The sequence below is a fragment of the Pituophis catenifer genome, unplaced genomic scaffold, assembly GCF_029215685.1.
Source record: "Pituophis catenifer annectens isolate HBS135680 unplaced genomic scaffold, rPitCat1.0.hap2 SCAF_8, whole genome shotgun sequence".
In the NCBI taxonomy this organism is placed as follows: Eukaryota; Metazoa; Chordata; class Lepidosauria; order Squamata; family Colubridae; genus Pituophis; species Pituophis catenifer.
This window is the reverse complement of record NW_027256888.1, coordinates 21,643,645-21,662,100: the sequence shown is the minus strand read 5'-3', so window position 1 is coordinate 21,662,100 and position 18,456 is coordinate 21,643,645. Positions and strand designations below refer to the sequence as shown.

Genomic DNA, 18,456 nt, shown 5'->3' with positions numbered 1-18,456 from the left:
ATGCTGCTGCTATTATTTCGCAAACTCCCATAGGACTGAAGAGAGCAATTACAGCAACACTTGGATTTTGTAGACAGAATAAGTTGGTCCTTAACTTTGATAAATCAAAAATGTTAGTTTTTGCGAAAAGACTTAGCCAATACTCCTGGAAAATAGAAGGACATAGTTTAGATCAGGTTAGGACATTTAGATACCTTGGGGTGGTTTTCCATTTGCAAGGGACATGGAAGGCACACCTGGATGTGCAGGTGCTGCACTGCAAGCAGCCTATAGGTCCTCAAATGCAATTAAACATTTCTTTTACACAGGGGGAGATCAATTTGTACCTGCTGCCTTAAAACTTTTCAAGGCCAAAACATTGATGCAAATTCAATATATGGGGCACAAACAGGAATCCTTGTAAAGAAAGACTTGCTAGAAACCATACAAACAAAATTCCTGGGAGCCATTTTAGCTGCACCCAAAGGAACTTCAAATGCCCAGTTAAGAATTGAGACAGGCATGCCTCAAATTCAGGTAAGAGCCTGGAAGATGATGATCATTCATTGGCTAAAAATGCATTTCTTTCCAGAGGGACTGTCCCCACTAGTGTTTACTGATAACTTCCACTCCCCCTGGAAACAGGTGATAGACCATAAACTGGGCTCTTATGGGCTCTCACCCGTATTCTTAATGTCCCTAGGCTTTGACCAAGCAAAGCAAGTATTAATCAATAGAATGAAGGACATGGAGTTCCAAGAAGAACTAAATAGGTTGCCTCTCCACAGTAGGGACAGAATCAAATAGGGTGTGTGGGAATCGGCAAGGTAAATAAATGATCTGATCTTGCCAAAACAAAGAATAGCTTTCTTCAGAGCCAGATTTAACATTCTCCCCTCAACACTCCTCCAGGGCAGGTATAAGAGAACACAAATAGCAGAACAGGTATGTATATGTGGTAAAGGAGAAGTCGAAGATATCTCACATGTTTTATTGTACTGTGAGTTATACAGAGTTTATAGGTCAGTGTATATTCTCCCCTTATTAGAGAGATTGCCAGGGAGGGCAGACACTTTTAATGTAGGCGTTCTCCTCCAGGACTCAAATCCAGCTATTACATATGCAGTGGCAAAATTCTGGGTTGCTGCAATGTCCACAAGAAAGAAATTATAGCTGACAACTTGTGCCAAATTTTTGGAGATATCTCTAACAATTTTTGGAAAATTATATTTACTCACATACGTATCGACTCTCCACTTACATAAACTAGAGAGTGACCCTAACTGTTTGAGAACATGCATTTTCTTAACAGGGATGTTATTATCCACTATTAATGTCAGTACTATTTTTCAATTTATTTATTTATTTTATTGGATTTCTATACCGCCCTACTCCCGAAGGACTCAGGGCGGTGAACAGCCACAGAATAAAACACATAAATACAAAATTTAAAATAGAATAAAAACAAATTAAATAATTTGGCTGAGACAAATTTAAAATACCCAATAATTTAAAAACAAATTAAAATTTACATTTAAAAGGGGAGAAGATTTAGGCCAGGCCAGCTTGATGAAATAAGAAAGTCTTGAGCGCGCGACGGAAGGTGCGCAGATCTGGGATCCTCCGTATCTCCGGTGGGAGCTCGTTCCAGATTGTAGGTGCCCCCACAGAGAAGGCTCTCCCCCTAGGGGCCACCAGTCGACATTGTTTGGCCGATGGCACCCAGAGGAGCCCCTATCTATGGGAGCGTACTGGCCGGTGGGAGGCTATTGGTGGTAGCAGGGGGTCCCGTAGATAACCAGGTTCTAAGCCATGGAGCGCTTTAAAGGTGATAACCAAAACCTTGAAGCGCACCCGGAAGACCACCGGGAGCCAGAGCAGCTCGCGCAGGAGAGGTGTTACATGGGAACTCCACGTCGCTCCCATAACCACCCGCGCGGCCGCACTCTGCACCAGTTGGAGCCTCCGAGTGCACCTCAAGGGGAGCCCCATGTAGAGAGCGTTACAATAGTCCAGATGAGAGGTGACAAGGGCATGAGTGACTGTGCGTAAGGAGTCCCAATCTAGAAAGGGATGCAACTGGCGGATCAGGCGAACCTGATGAAAAATCTTCCCGGTCACGGCCGTCAAGCGCTCTTCTAAAGACAGCCGTGAATCCAGGAGGATGCCCAAGTTGCAAGCCCTATCCGTGGGGGCCAATGATTCACCCCCAATAGTCAGCGATGGCATCAGCTGACTATATCGGGACATCAGAAACCACAGCCACTTGGTCTTGGATGGGTTGAGCCTGAGCCTGTTTCTCCCCATCCAGATCCGTACGGCCTCCAGGCACCGGGACATCACTTCAAGGGCATCGTTGGGGTGGTTAATATATTGTAAACAGTGATATCTATTGCTGGTCTATGACCTTAATAAAGTTATATTCTTCTTCTACACCAAATTGGCTCATATATTATTTAAAGGAAAATTAGTCTTGTGAGAATCTCAATAACCTCCATGATTGGATTTGAGGTCTCCATTAACAGTGGCCTTAAAAAGAAAACCTATAAAGAAACCTAACAGAAAAATCAAATAACTTCAACCTGTGATCAACAGGCAATCATGGAAGATGAAACAGAAACTCACTTCTGGCAGAAATATTCACCCTTCATGTAGCAGAGTTGTTGATCTCTGTACGGTTTCTCCACAGTTACAGGTTTAGAATGTTTTCTAAGCCAAAAGAAACCTCTCTGGGAAAGGGGAGGCTTTGGATATCAACCCTTTTGCTCTCCTGAGTGGTCGGATGCTCTGAGACTGCTAGGAGGAGCAGGAGGAGGAGGAGGAGGAGGAGGAGGAGGAGGAGGAGGAGGAGGAGAAGGAGAAGGAGAAGGAGAAGGAGAAGGAGAAGGAGAAGGAGAAGGAGAAGGAGAAGGAGAAGGAGAAGGAGAGAAGAAGAAGAAGACAGGTGAGTCCATGGCCGGGGTGGGGCAACCATGCAAGTTCATTGTGGAAGAACCTGCTGTTCACAATGACAATAAAGGCTGCCACTGCTTCTTAGGCACTAGTTTTTCCTGAATATTTACCTTTCATGCTGAAAGAGGTTTTCTCTAGTTGCAAGTTGCTGTTTCCGTTTTGTAGAACTATCGTCATTTTTGAAGCTTCATGACTTTAAGATGGCGAGGAGGGAGGAGCTGGGCTGTCTGAGCCAAAACAAAGAAGCTGGAAACTACTAGAAACTAAAGCATTGTGGAAATTTTTGAATTTTGAATCTTTTGGTTTTAAATTTTTTAGAGGATTTTATACTGCTAGCCGACTCTGCAGAACTTTCTTTTTGAGTTTAAAATAAGGACTGTTCCAATGGTGTTTTGTGCTTGCCATGAAGAGGGGGTGAAATGGTTTTGATTTTAACTGTTTGATTCAGCGGTGAAATCCATTTTTTTTTACTACCAGTTCTGTGAGCGTGGCTTGGTGTGCGTGGCATGGCTTGATGGGCATGGCTTGGTGGGTGTGGCAGGGGAAGGATACTGCAAAATCCCCATTCCCACCCCACTCTGGCCAGCCAGAGGTGGTATTTGCCGGTTCTCCGAACTACTCAAAATTTCCACTACTGGTTCTCCGAACTGCTCAAAATTTCCGCTACTGGTTCTCTAGAACTTGTCAGAACCTGATGGATTTCACCCCTGGTTTGATTGGACTAGCTGTGTGAGCTCCTAAAACAAAGAGGCAAAGTTTAAGCTTTTTGGTTCTTTTTGTATTATAGCGTTGATTCACCACAAGATGCAACCAAAAAACTATAGTATTGCTAATTCTTTTTAATTTCTCACTAGCATTATTAAACCAAGTGGATTTTATGCTACAAATCTATAACCATAAAAATCTATAACACTAAAACTTTTAATTTTAAAAAATTAAATTTCAACTACATAAGAAGACAGAAAAATTAGAGAGATTATCTGGAGATATAAAACTTTTAAGGCCCTTTATGGATGAATATACAGCTAAAACACATGAATTAATTCAATCTATGGGAATAAATGTTAAATCCAAGATTGATGGTCTGGCAAGGGAACTCTGGGAGGAAATCCAATGTCTGAATGGAGATATCAAACAGATGAAGGATAGAGTGGCTCTTATGGAGCACAAATTGGAGAAGACAAATATTTCTGTGAAGCTGAATTGGACGAGAGAACTATTTTGGAAGCCCAGATTAAGGAATTTCAATTAAGATTTCAAGCAATTCCTAGATATCAGATATCAGACCAAGGATAGTTAAGGCTTTGTCTCAGTTAATTAATAAAGAAGAAAAACTTCTTGATATAGACCTAGACAAAGTATACAGAGTAAAGTCTAGATTTGCCACCACGAGAAAGTTACCAAGGGATATCGTAATTCACTTTGCAAGAAGAATAACAAGAGATTATGTTTTGGATTGTCATTTTAAACCTAAACTGAGAATGGAAAATGTGGATATAATTGTTCTGAAGGAAATTCCAGCTAGAATTTTGAGAAAACTGACATCTTGAAGAAGAGAAAAATTCTCTTCCATTGGGATAAACTGGAAGAAGTGATACTTATCAAGAGCAAAGATTTAGACTGAATTCTATAGAAAAAGCCAAAGATTTCTTGATTAGACAGAAACTAATTTCAAAAGAAATTAGTGAAGAAACGGATATAGAAAAGAAACTAGAGGTGGAACAATCTCAAAAAGTTGGTATTGAAGAAGAAGGTGCAGCTAAGATAGTTGTAAAGGAACCTACTATTTTGTCTAAAAATGGAGATTAAGTTTATTACATATTAAGTTTATTACTCATTAATATTAATGAGGCAAATGCCGCATCTAAGCGTTAAAAAAATATTTCATCACCTGAGGAGTCAGCTGACGCTGTGGCAACACATTCGGGGATTTCTGAGCTCCAGAAAACCCCGCCGACAGCCCCGATCCCAGACAGTTCCTTCGGAACCCTGCAGTGTAGTTTTGACTGTGGTAGTGTAGAGCACATTCCTGTGATCTCAGGGGTACCGCAAATCCCCTGATTGATCCAGGGAAAGCTCTTTTTCCGGTGTCGGGATAGCAGCCATTCATGGCTGCCAAGGCTGAGGCAGCTTGACAAAAGAGCGAGAGAAAGTGACAGCGTATCGGATCGGTGAGAGCTTTCTATTACTACATAATACAGAGAACACCCTGAGGGCAAATGGCTTTGAAGATTACATCTAAAATGAGATAAATGAGGCAAAGTTAAAGAAAGGGAAAAAAAATCTTTTTATCCTATTCGGCTACTTAGCGAAAGGACTTAATTGTTTATTTGATTCACTTTCACTATGGACTGAGACCGGGACTGAATTGAAAGAGAGAAGCTTAGCAGAATTGGTAATCTTTGTCTTTTTTTTTTTTTTTTTTTTTAAGAGAAGAATGGTGGATATTGGCTGGAGTATTTGATTGGATTTGAAGTTTTTTTTTCTTTTTCTATTCCTTTTAAAACTTTTAAAACTTTTTTTTTAATCTTTTAATCTTTTTTTAATCTTTTTTAATCTATTAATCTTTGTTAATAGAAAGTCAGGAGAGTGTACTGCCATCTGCTGGAGAAACTTGTTTTTATGTTTATTCAAGTTGACAGCTAAGAGATACAGTGTAGACAAAACAAAGAGGCTGTATGCGAAGTTGATAAGACCTGTGAACAGTTGGAGAATGTGGTTTATTTGCACTGTTTAAACAGGTGCTTTGGCTGGTTCTTATGGAAACAGAAGCCTTGAAATAAGATACAAGGTCACTGTGCTCTGTAGAGCTGCTACTTGCTATATTATTATTATTATTATTATTATTATTATTATTATTATTATTTAATCTTTAGTGAGATTCACAGCCTTTGAGGCTGGTTAATAGCTCAGCAGCTCGAGTCCTAACCAAGGACCTAGGAACTGTTAAGGTATCGTCGGAGGATGTAAGCTGTTCCGAGTAAGGTGGTATTTTGTAGAGTCAAAATGTTCAAGTCCGGCAAATTTAGAATTTCTAAATAGCGGGGTAGCCCTTTGGGTATTGCTCCAAGGGCTCCAATTACAATCGGGACAACACACGATTTCTTTTTCCACAGTCGCTCAACTTCAATTTGCAAATCCCGGTACTTTGTGATTTTTTCTTGTTGCTTATCTTCAATCCGTGCATCACCAGGTATTGCAATGTCAATGAACCATACTTTTTTCTTTTCAACTATTGTTATGTCAGGTGTGTTGTGGACCAAGTGCCTGTCAGTCTGAATCCTAAAGTCCCACAAGATCTTGAGTTTCTCATTCTCTAAAACTTTCTCAACCTGATGTTCCCAGTGGTTTTTGCTGTACTCAAAACCAAACTTCTGGCACAATTTCCAGTGAATGATCTTAGCAACATGGTCATGGCGTTGTAGGTAGTCAGTTTGTGAAATTTTGCTGCACCCACTGATCAGGTGGTCGACTGTCTCATCTTTCTCATTGCAAAGGCGGCATTTGCTGTTGGTGGTAACATGTTGAATTTTTGCCTTCATGCAGTTTGTGGCTAGGGCTTGTTCTTGAGCTGCCAAATTAAAGCTTTCTGTTTCTTTTTTCAGTACTCCTGATCTTAACCAGTTCCAAGTTAGTTTCTGGTCAGCTTTGCCTTCAATACTTTTCAAATATTGGCAATGCAGAGCTTTGTGTTTCCAATTTTCAGCTCGCTGCTCAATTACTACTACTACTTCTTCTTCTTCTTCTTCTTCTTCTTCTTCTTCTTCTTCTTCTTCTTATTATTATTATTATTATTATTATTATTATTATTATTATTATTATTATTTATTGAATTTGTATACCGCCCTACTCCCGAAGGACTCAGGGCGGTGAACAGCCAAATAAAATCCATATAATACAAATGTTAAAAAACCATTAAAATACAATTAAATAATTGACCCGAAAAACAAAATTTAAAACTCCTCAATTCATAAGACAAATTTAAAATTTAAAAATTTTAAAAATTTTAAAAATTTTAAAAGAGAGGTTAGGCCAGGCCGGCCTGCTGGAAAAGAAATGTTTTGATGGCACGGCGGAAAGCGCGCAGGTCCGGGATCCTCCGTATCTCTGGGGGGAGCTCGTTCCAGATGGCGGGTGCCCCCACAGAGAAGGCTCTCCCCCTGGGGCCGCCAGTCGACATTGTTTGGCTGACAGCACCCTGAGGAGTCCCTCTCTATGGGAGCGTACTGGTTGGTGAGAGGCCACTGGTGGCAGAAGGCAGTCTCGTAGATACCCCGGTCCTAAGCCATGGAGCGCTCTAAAGGTGGTAATCAAAACATTGAAGCGCACCCGGAAGACCACCGGGAGCCAGTGCAGCTCACGCAGGAGGGGGTCACATGGGAGCGCCCCATCGCTCCCATAACTACCCTCGCGGCCGCATTCTGGACCAGCTGGAGCCTCCAGGTGCTCCTCAAGGGGAGCCCCATGTAGAGAGCATTGCAGTAGTCCAGGCAGGAAGTGACGAGGGCATGAGTGACTGTATTTAACGAGTCCCGATCCAGAAAGGGACGCAACTGGCGAATCAGGCGAACCTGATATGAACTATGAACTATTGCTCTTAATATTGTGGCTTGACTAAAGTATCTCTCTCTGAATGCTTTCTCTTTTTTCCCTTTGATTCTCATATTTTTGAGTTTTCTCTTTTTTTTCTTTTTTCTTTTTTTTTCTCCACCCCTTCTCACAATTTGGATATAATTGTATTGGATTAAGGTAATCAAGTGCCTGAAGAACTTCTGGTTTTTGTTTTTTGTTTTTGTAATTGGTACCCTTATTTTTATTTTTTATTTTTTTGGCTTTTTATGGTTTATTTTTCTTTTTTACCTCTTTTTGCTGGATCCCTTTTTTTGCTTTTTCTATTTTTCTATTTTTCTCTTTTCCTTTTTAATATCTAAAGGATTACCATTTGGAGGAACCGGAAGAGCTTGATTTGATCAATTTTTTGTTTTTGTTTTTTGTTCTTGATTTTTACCCCTTTATTTTTTCTCCCCTTTTTTCTCCCTTTTCTTTGGATTTTTTCTTTTTTTTTTCCTTTTTCTCCTTTTTCTTCACTTGATTGGATTACAAAATGAGCAGAAAAGTAGCAACAGTGTGATCTGCTGCAACTACGCCTGCATCATCACCATCTGGTGGGGAAAGATCTATCCAGACAATGTTGCAACAAGAAAAAGATAAAGATAAAGAATCGCCAATACAAACAATTTTATAAACAGTAAAAATATTATTTCATCATCTGAGGAAATTTAATGTTGACATAATCTGCCTTCAGGAAACACATATTAGAAACAAGATAAGAAATGCTTAACAAATAAACATTAGGGGAGGAATTTATATCTGCTGGTTTAAAAAAGATTAATGGAGTTGTTCCATATATAAAATCTCAATTTAAACCTAAGATACTTATAGCAGATGAATATGATAGTTTTGTATTAGTGGAAATTGAATTTAATGGAATAAAATCAATAGTGTTTGGTGTGTATAGGCCAAATGATGATTTTTTGAATATCTAATGGATCAATTATTATCCTTTTTGTATGAAAACTGGCTTATGTTGGGGAATTGGAATGACTATGCCAGCTCTGGATAGGTCATCTACTATGGTGATTAAACCCTCCCAGGATAAATTACCAAAGACCTTTTTTGAGATAATGGACAATTTAACACTACTAAATTCATGGAGATATAAAAATGGCTCCAACAGAGAATATACATTTTTTTCAGAAAGACATAAATCTTTTTCAAGGATTGATATGATATGGACTTCTAGAAATCATGCAAATAAAAATTTAAAAGTAGATATTTATTTAAATGTTTTTTCCTGATCATAATCCAGTGATTTTGGTACTAAGAGGAAAGAGTTTGAGCTTTGATGTAGATTAAATGAATCTATTCTGCAAAAGGAAATGATAGTAAAATATTGTAAAAATAAACTACATGAGTATTTTGATAATAATTTTAACAAAGGGATAAGTTTAACAAATGTGTGGGATGCTAGTAAAGCTGTTATGAGGGGTTATTTTATATACTACAATCACTTAGAGAAGAAAAAATCCAAGAAAAGACACAAAAGATACAATAAAGACAGAAAGAAATAAAATTGCAGAAGGCATCTATGGACCCTAAAACTTTACATCAAATTAAACTGCTAAGGCAACAACTGTCCATGTTAACTGTACAAGAAATAGTAACTGAAGTATGCTAAACAAAGAGACTTTGAATTTGCAAATAAACCAGGGAGATGGTTGGCATATAAACTAAGTAAGGAAAGGGAAAAGAGAATGATGAGAAAATCTGTGAAGGCAGCTATGTAATAACAGATAATGAACTTATCAAAAAGTCTTTTCATAACTTTTATTCCAATTTGTATAAAAGACAGGAGTTAGATATGTAAAAAAATAGATGAATATCTTTTAAGACAATAGCTGTCTAAATTATCATAAACTCAGAGACAACTTATAAATGATTTAATAATTGCCTTTGAGATATCAAAGGGCTCTAAAAAATTGAAATCGGGTAAAGTGCCAGGCCCAGTTGGCCTTACAAGCCAATATTATAAATGCTTTGAGGATGAACTTCTTCAACCACTAAAGGATACAATGAATGACATATTACCGGGGGGGTGAGGGGGGCACCTGAAACATGGAAGGCAGCTAATATTGTGTTGTTACCGAAGGAGGTACAAGATGTTACAAAGACAAAGAAATACAGACCAGTTTCATTATTAAACAAGGACTATAAACTCTTTGTTGCAGTTTTGGTAGAAAGATTAAAGAAGATTTTACAAGCATACAGGTAATCTCTGAATTACAACAGTTCACTTAGTGACCGTTCAAAGTTACAATATAGCCTCTCAAGTACTTATGACCCAGTCTAGAAGTTATGAATGTTGCAACACCAAGGCCGTCATTCATCCTCACAAACAACCATAGAGGCACTGCAACATTCGTCCTGCCTTTTCCCTCCCACTCTCCCTGAAGACTCATGTACCTTTCGAAGATCTAGTGAGCTTTCTCCTCTCCAGCCTGTTTCCTTGCCTGCTCCCAGAGAGAGCAGAGGAAAAGCAGGGCAAGTGTGCTTCTTGGTTTCTCTCACTCACCAAGTGTCAGATCCGTGTATTTGCCATTCTTTGTGGGGGGGGGGGTGTTTGGAGTTGTCACGTTTAGTTCTTTTCCTACGTGTCCTAAGTATCCAATTTCTTGCCTGATCCTTTTTGTATAAACTACCCTGATTTATAACCGTTGCCTGGCACCTGGAATGCCTGGAGAATTCTCACACCTCAGGAAATGAAAGAAAAAGTGGGAGAATGAGTGGATTGTAAAATGACCCTGAGAAGCTCTTTGTATCTGTTTCTCAGAGAGGCTGGTGCAATTCCTATTCACACCAGCAGATTGGTCAGAATCCACGGAAGGTGGGGAGGGGATTCCTAATTTCCTTTATCCTGAACTCCATGCCCTGAGGGATCCCAGAGCCTGCTTTGAGTTTTGACTTGCTTTCCTCACTTTCAATAAAAGGTTCCTTTTGAAATACAAAGTTTTCAAGAGTTCGTACTTTCTTGGAAGGGAGGGGGGGAGAAGCTGATCCTCACACTGAGGCTGCCTGCCACTTCTGGAGCAGAGGGCAGCCTCGGTGAATCTCCTCCAAAGGCTTCCAGGCTTGGCATGGAAAAGCATTTGCACACCAAAGTGAGGCTTTGTGACACAAATTTGGGTTGCTTCAAATCTCTCATTGGTGTGCAAACGCTTCCCCCCCCCCCAGAGAGTGGAACCTTCTGGGTGCCCTGATCTCGCAGGACTTCAGGCACTCATTCTCTGCAAAAGTGGATGGGTGCCTGAAGTCAGGTGACACCATGGCCCCCAGAAATTTCCAGTCTCTGTCCAGTCTCCATCCAGGTGAAAAATGTTTGAGTGCCTATGGGGTGCTTGAAAATGGAATGAATTGTTCTGTTTCCAAGTGTCCCATTTGCACACAGATGAAGTTTCCAGTCTCCATCAGGTCTCCGTCCTGGTGAAAAGTGTTTGAGTGCAACACTTTTCACCAGGACGGAGACCTGATGGAGACTGGAAACTTCATCTGTGTGCAAATGGGACACTTGGAAACAGAACAATTCATTCCATTTTCAAGCACCCCATAGGGACTCAAACATCCGTCCTGGTGAAAAGTGTTTGAGTGCCTATGGGGCTCTTCAAGCACCCCATAGGCGCTCAAACACTTTTCACCCAGTTGGAGACTGAACAGAGACTGGAAGCTTCCGGGGGCCATGGTGTCACCCAACATCAGGCACCCATCCACTTTTGCAGAGAATGGGTGCCTGAAGATTGCCTCTCGTTCCAATTTAAGAAAGTAAGAACTGTTAAAACATGGTTGTTCAAAACCATTATTAAGCAGAAGTGATAGCCACCCAGTTAAAGCAAGATCTGAATACCCTTAGGCAAGACAAGTAGGATTAAAGCAGTAGAGACCCCTCCCTTTAAGTCAGAATGCAGATTTTAACCAATACACAAGTGTGGAGATGCTTTCTTTACTAGTTTCCCTGAGAATCCGAACAACCATGCATTCACACTGTTATCCTTTAAAGTGAAACAACCCACATGGCTATCATAAAAATTCCTCCAGGTAAAGAGGATCTTGGGGCTCTTTGGCACCAGGGTATAGGTTGTAAAATATATTTTGACACAGGCAATGCTAGTAAATCGAATCCAAGTCTCCCCCTTCTTCCAATTGAATGGCAGTATCACTTTTAGCGATCTGACAGTTCCGCTCTCTGTGGAATGCCAGTGACAGGCTTCAAGCAACACAAGTTCACTTCCCCAAAGCTTCACTTTGGTGTGCAAATGCTTTTTCACACCAAGACTGGAAGAATTTGGAGGAGACTCACCGAGGTTGCCCACAGGTCCAGTAGTGGCAGGCAGCCTAGGTGAGTCAGAGAAACTGAGCAGGGCATGCTCGTCCTGTGCTTCCTCTGCTCTCACCAGGAGCAGGCAAAGAAACAGAGAAGCTGGAGAGGAGACAGCTAGCTAGATCTTTGAAAGGTAAATGAGTCTCCACACTGTGGAGACCTGGCACGGCGGATGGGAGGGAAAGCAATTGCACGAGTTATCTGTGGGTCATGGGAGGCCTTAGGTGCTCTGATGCAGGTGACATGTTTCATCATTAGGCCCCTCATGGCCTTCCCCACCCTGAGATACCCCATGTGCAGTTAATGACCCATGCATTTGTTTAGCGAATGTGTGGGAGAAAGGAGGGCGTGATCACTATCAAGTTATGCAATTCACTCCATGAATCCTCGGGTTACGAATGTAATTGGCAAGCTCCATTACATTTGTAACTCAAGGACTACTTGTATATACTTGAAGACCAATCTGGCTTCCTGCCAAAAAGACAGCTAAAAGATAATGTGAGGAGTGTATTGAATATTATTGAATATTTATAATATATATCAGCTGATTGCCAAAGATGACTCCATGAGAAGTAATTAACATCTGAGGTAACTTCTTTATTAACTCAAACAGGAGACCATAACATGTTCTCCTCAGAACAGAACAGAGAACAAACGCTGACAGCTCTTATATACTCACTGTCAGCGTGGCTAACCAATCAGAATCTTTCCCCCTTCTGTACACTCCAACAGGGGCTCAAACTAGAGAACCTGCTCAGTACACAACACCCCTTTATCCCTGGAACGCGCATGCGTAATCTTGAAAGTGTGTTGGCCGACGCCTAAGTCGGCCAGAACGGCGGGGGCCTTCGAGTTCTGCTTGTTTGTCTGCTCTACCCTCAGCCTCTGCAACTTCAGGTCTGGGGACGGTCTTCAGTGACTGAAGGTAAGTACTCATTGTGCTCTTTTGTTTGGATAGGTGTGCTTTCTGGTGTTGACTGTTTGGCACTTTGCGGGGCCATGTTCTGGCCGTCGTCTGTTGGCTGTTGTGACCTAAGTTGCATGCGTGAATGGGGCCGTGGCGTGGTTGGACATTCTGCCTCCTCGGATGTCGCAGTGGGTGTCGTGTCGAAAGGGGTTGGTTCATTCCCGTCCCCATCTTGCCCCACTCCCCTGCTTCCAGTGACCCGTCTAACTCTTACTTGGTCCTGATGCCGTCTCCAGACCCTTCCAAATCCCATATCTATCTTATAAGAGCAGGGGCCCGTAACAGCTAATATTACCCCCGGTAGCCACAGAGGATGGCCCACATAGTTACGAGCATAGACTAAGTCACCCTCCTTCAAACTGCAGTGAGCACTTGCAGAGTGTAACGGCTTTTTTGGAGCATAACAAGGATGCAGCCTATCTAGGACAGTACGCAGGCGGCGGCCCATAAGAAGCTCCGCTGGGCTGCGGTTGGTCAGGGGACAGGGGGTTGAATGCTGGATAAGGAGATACTCCGCAACCTTTGCGGCCCAACCTTTTGCACCCATGCGCCTTAAGGCATCTTTCGTAGATCTAACGGCCCTCTCAGCCCGGCCATTACTGGCCAGATGGTAAGGAGAAATAAGACAATGTCGGATCCCTAACCCCGCTAAAAGCATCTCGAAGGCTGCCCCCGTCAATTGTGGTCCATTGTCGGACACGAGTTCATCAGGCAGTCCATGCGTAGCAAATATTGTACGCAGGGTTCGTATAAGTGCATCTGCGGAGGTTGAGTGCATAGGAATAACCTCTACCCATTTAGAAAATGCATCAACAAGGATTAAGAACATCTGACCTTGGAGAGGCCCCGCGAAATCAATATGCACACAGGACCATAGCCCCCTAGGATCTTCCCACACCCTGGGTGTCCCCTTAGGCAGCATGGGCCGGGTTTCTTGACACTGCGAGCAGGTGGACACCCAGTTAGTTATGCATTCGTCAAGTTTAGGCCACCAGAGATACGCGCGAGCTAGGGCCTTCATCTGGACTATGCCCGGATGGCCCGCATGCAGGGTAGCCAGGACAGACTCCCTCAGCGGGGCGGGGATAACTACCCGGTGACCCCACAATAAGCATCCCTCCTGGGTTGTCAATTCTGACTTCCGCAGAGTATAAGGCTTCCACTCGGGGTCCACCTCCCCTCAAGGCCAACCCCGCAGGATCCACTGCAGGACCGTCGAAATCTCATGGTCTCGCCCCGAGGCTTGAGTAATGTCAGCGGCCGTAACCGGCAGGGACGAGTCATCAATTAAGAGAACTGTGGAAACGGGAGCAGGGTCACACAGTAGGGTTTTAAGAGGGCATCAGCTCAAAACATCCGCATGTGCCAAATGCTTACCCGGCACATAGGTCAGTGTATAGTTATAAGCGGAGAGAAAAACTGACCAACGGGTGAGCCTGGGAGACAGTATCTGGGGCATTTGCCTGTCCCCGAACAACAAACCCAATAACAGTTTATGGTCGGTTACTAAGGAGAAATGGCGACCATATAGGTAATCATGAAACCTCTTAATCCCTGACATTAGGGCTAATGCTTCCTTATCTAATTGGGAATAATTTTTCTCCGTGGGGGCTAAGGTATGGGAGAAGAAAGCTACAGGGGCTTCCCTGCCATTAGGGAAAGAATGGCTAAGTACGGCGCCCACCCCATAGGGCGAGGCATCACAAGCAAATACCAAAGGGAGAGTTTCAGAATATTGAATGAGGACGGAGTTCGAAATTAGTAAACGCTTAACAGCTGCAAATGCGGAAGACGCTCTAGCATCCCAGGTCCACTTGGCCCCACGGTCCAGCAACCGATGGAGAGGTTCCGCCACGGATGCCTTGTGAGGCAGAAAAATGGCATAAAATTTAAGTAAGCCCAGAAAGGCTTGCAGTTCGGGCTTAGACGTCGGGGGCGGAGCGTCAAGTATGGCCTTGGTCTTTGCAGAAGTTGGGTGGATGCCATGGGCATCGATGAGAAAACTGAGGAATTCCACCTCTGGGACTGCGACGAGGCATTTGTCCTTCTTGACGGTGAGGCCAGCTTGTTGAAAAGCAGTGAGAACACGGCGGAGGTGAGACATTAATTGTGGAACAGTAGAGGCAGAAACAATGACGTCATCAAAATAAGGGGCGACCCCGGGGATGCCATGGAGGAGGCGCTCCATTAAACTTTGAAAAATCGCCGGGGCTACAGAGACCCCAAACTGCAGGCAGCGACAGCGGAAAGCCCCATGATGAGTAACGATGGTCTGCGCCTCGGCTGTCAGATCATCAACAGGCAATTGTTGATACGCCTGGGATAAATCGAGTTTTGCAAAAACAGACCCCCGGCCCAGGGAGTGTAACAAGTGTTGGACCACTGGGACAGGATACGCATGATTCTGTAGGGCGTGATTTATCGTTGCCCGGTAGTCAGCACAAATACGGATAGCTCCATTTGCTTTAATGGAGATGATCGTGGGGGTTTCCCACCTGGCATAATCCACCGGTTCCAAAATGCCCTGTTGAATGAGCTTGTCGAGCTCTTCGTCCATCTGAGGCCGCAAGGCAAAAGGCACCCTGCGCGGCTTGAGGCGTTTCGGTGGGACCAAAGGATCAAGGCTGAACGATACTGGTGTCCCATTGTATTTTCCCAAGGTGTCGGAAAAAACCGAGGGGAATTCATGTACTAAAGTATTAAGTTCGGCTGACCGGATAGCATGGATGCCGTGAATTGTAAGGCCCAGGGCGGCAAACCAATTAAGGCCAAGGAAGCTTGGAAGAGGGCCATCTACTACTACCAGGGACAGACGGCCATTAAAGTCATGGAATTTTACTCTAAATGTTCCAGTCCCCACAACAGGAATGGGAGCGCCCTGGTAGTCTTTCAATAGGAGTGGGCAAGGCTCCAGCAGGCGTTTAGACAACTTTGGCACTAGTCGCTTGATAGTGCTCCACGAGACTATGGATGTGGAGGAACCCGTGTCCACTTCCATTTCACAGGGGCGTCCCTCAATGTGAACTGTCAGAGTGATTTTCGGGTTTCCTGCGTGTTTCGGTGGCGTCACTCAGTTGACAGCGGAAAACCCCTGTGGTGGCCGCACATGCGTGGATTTTGGGCCGGTTTGACGTTGCGTATTCCCCTCAGCTGGGAACCAGGAGCTAGTTTGCGGCTGCGCGGAGTGACACACTCTGGCAATGTGTCCTCGACGCCCACACCTCCTGCATATTGCCTCTTTAAATTTGCAAGACGCTCGGACATGGTCACCCCCACAGCTGAAGCATTCGAAAGACCTTCCGGCCAGACTCCTAGCTCCTGAAGGCTTATTTTTAGCCTCCCTGACACGACAAACCTCGATTTCCTCCTCTGAATCAGAATATGTCTCAGTCTTTATTTCGTTAGCGGAGCTTACTCCTGCTTCTGTAGTGGGCACGCTCTGACCCCGGGGTAGTTCGGCAATGGATAAGGCGGCTAATTCCGCAGCGCATGTCTTGTTCAATGCCGCCTGGAAAGTTAGTTCATGGTTGGCGATCATTCGCTGTTTTAAATTTTGATCGCGCACTCCGCTGACAAGGCGGTCTAACAGGTAATCATCCAAGTTTATGAATTCACAATGGCGTGCAGCCCTACGCAACGCTGCAACATATTGGTTAATGAACTCCCCCGGGGCTTGATCGCGATGGTAGAAATGCTGGCGCCTGGCTATTCTGGATGGGGCTGGCGCATAATGTCTTTTGAGTTTGGCCATGAATTCTTCCCAAGTTCCAGCATGTATGGACTGGGGAGCCATTAGGGTCATGGCTGTATCAAACATCTCCGTGCCACAAAAACTAAGGAAATACGCTCTCTTGCACTCTGGAGACAGATTAGTGTAATTGTTGGCTATTAAGAAGCATTCAAATCGGGTTACATAAGCTTCCCACGTTTCTTTGCCTTGGTTGAATGGAGGGAAATTATGTAACGCCGCCATTGTATGTCTCGTTTCACAGTTACCTCAGTTAAGCTCACTCCAGCTGCTTATTCCGCCAGATCCGGCAATCCCATCCTCGTCGCCAGTAATATATATCAGCTGATTGCCAAAGATGACTCCACGAGAAGTAATTAACATCTGAGGTAACTTCTTTATTAACTCAAACAGGAGACCATAACACGTTCTCCTCAGAACAGAACAGAGAACAAACGCTGACAGCTCTTATATACTCACTGTCAGTGTGGCTAACCAATCAGAATCTTTCCCCCTTCTGTACACTCCAACAGGGGGCTCAAACTAGGGAACCTGCTCAGTACACAACAATTTACAATATCATAATGAGAAACAGGCAGCTTTAATATTTTTAGATGCAGAGAAGGCCTTTGACAATTTAAATTAGGCTTTTATATTTAAAATGCTGAAAGAAATGGACTTTGGAAAGAACTTTATTCAAGGAGTCAAAGCTGTTTTACCCATCACAGAAAGCAAAAATTGTTATTAATGGTGATTTAACTAACTCATGTGAAATTCAAAAGGATATGAGACAAGGATGTCCTTTATCTTTTTTGCTGTTTATCTTGGTGTTGAAAGTTTTGAACAGAGATAATGGCAAGATGAGAAAATAATGAATATAAGTATCAAGAAGGAAGTTTATAAAGTGAGGACATTTGTTGATGATCTGATTATATTTCTGCAAGACCCAAAAAATAACATAGAATATTTGCTGAGGAAATTAAATGAGTTTGGGGTTTTAGCAGGTTTTAAAATAAACGAACAGGAAACAACAATGTTGATTAAGAATATGTCATCTCAGGATAGTGATACTTTGACTAAAAAGTCAGGATTTAAGATCGAGAAAAAGGTGAAATACTTGGAGGTTATGTTCACATAACCAACACAAATATAAAACTGTTTCATAATAGCAATAACAATAGCACTTAGACTTATATACCACTTTACAGTGCTTTACAGCCCTCTCTAACCAGTTTATAGAGTCAGCATATTGTCCCCAACTATTTGGGTCCTCATTTTACCCACTTCGGAAAGATGGAAGGCTGAGTCAATCTTGAGCTTGGTGAGATTTGAACTGCTAAATTGCAGCAGCCAGCAGTCAGCAGAAGTAGCCTGCAGTACGGCACTCTAACCACTGGACCACCGTGGTTCAAAATAATTATGTACCTTCCAAAGAGGTACATAATTATTTTGAACCACGGTGGTCCAGTGGTTCTGATATTGAAAAGGACTTACAAAGATGTTTATGTAAAAGTTTATGTAAAAATCATTTATGTAAAAGTTGAAAAGCAAGGGGGCCAAAATGCACCCCTCTTTAATCAGAAGTGGTATTCAGCAGATTCTGACCAGTTTTGGAGAACCGGTAGCAGAAATTTTGAGTAGTTCAGAGAACCGGTAAATACCACCTCTGACTGGCCCCGCCCCCATCTATTCTCTGCCTCCTGAGTCCCAGCTGATGGGGAGGAAATGGGGATTTTGCAGTATCCTTCCCCTGGACTGGGTTAGGAATGGAGATTTTACAGTATCCTTCCTCTGCCATGCCCACCAAGCCAGGCCACAGAACCAGTAGTAAAAAAATTTTGAATCCCACCACTTGTGTTTAATCTCCTTTTGAGTTTTAACTGACTTTGAGAGGGACCC

The 18,456-nt window shown here is 42.9% G+C and overlaps 1 protein-coding gene across 1 annotated transcript in view; it reads right to left on the bottom strand.

The window, feature by feature from the left end:
• Positions 1-18,456, bottom strand: part of LOC139320679 (gamma-aminobutyric acid receptor subunit alpha-4-like) — a 249,948-nt gene that overhangs the window by 11,321 nt on the left and 220,171 nt on the right. The window contains exon 10 of the mRNA XM_070949112.1: positions 18,410-18,420. Within this exon, the coding sequence (XP_070805213.1) occupies positions 18,410-18,420 (11 nt within the window). The remainder of the gene's footprint in view (positions 1-18,409; positions 18,421-18,456) is intronic.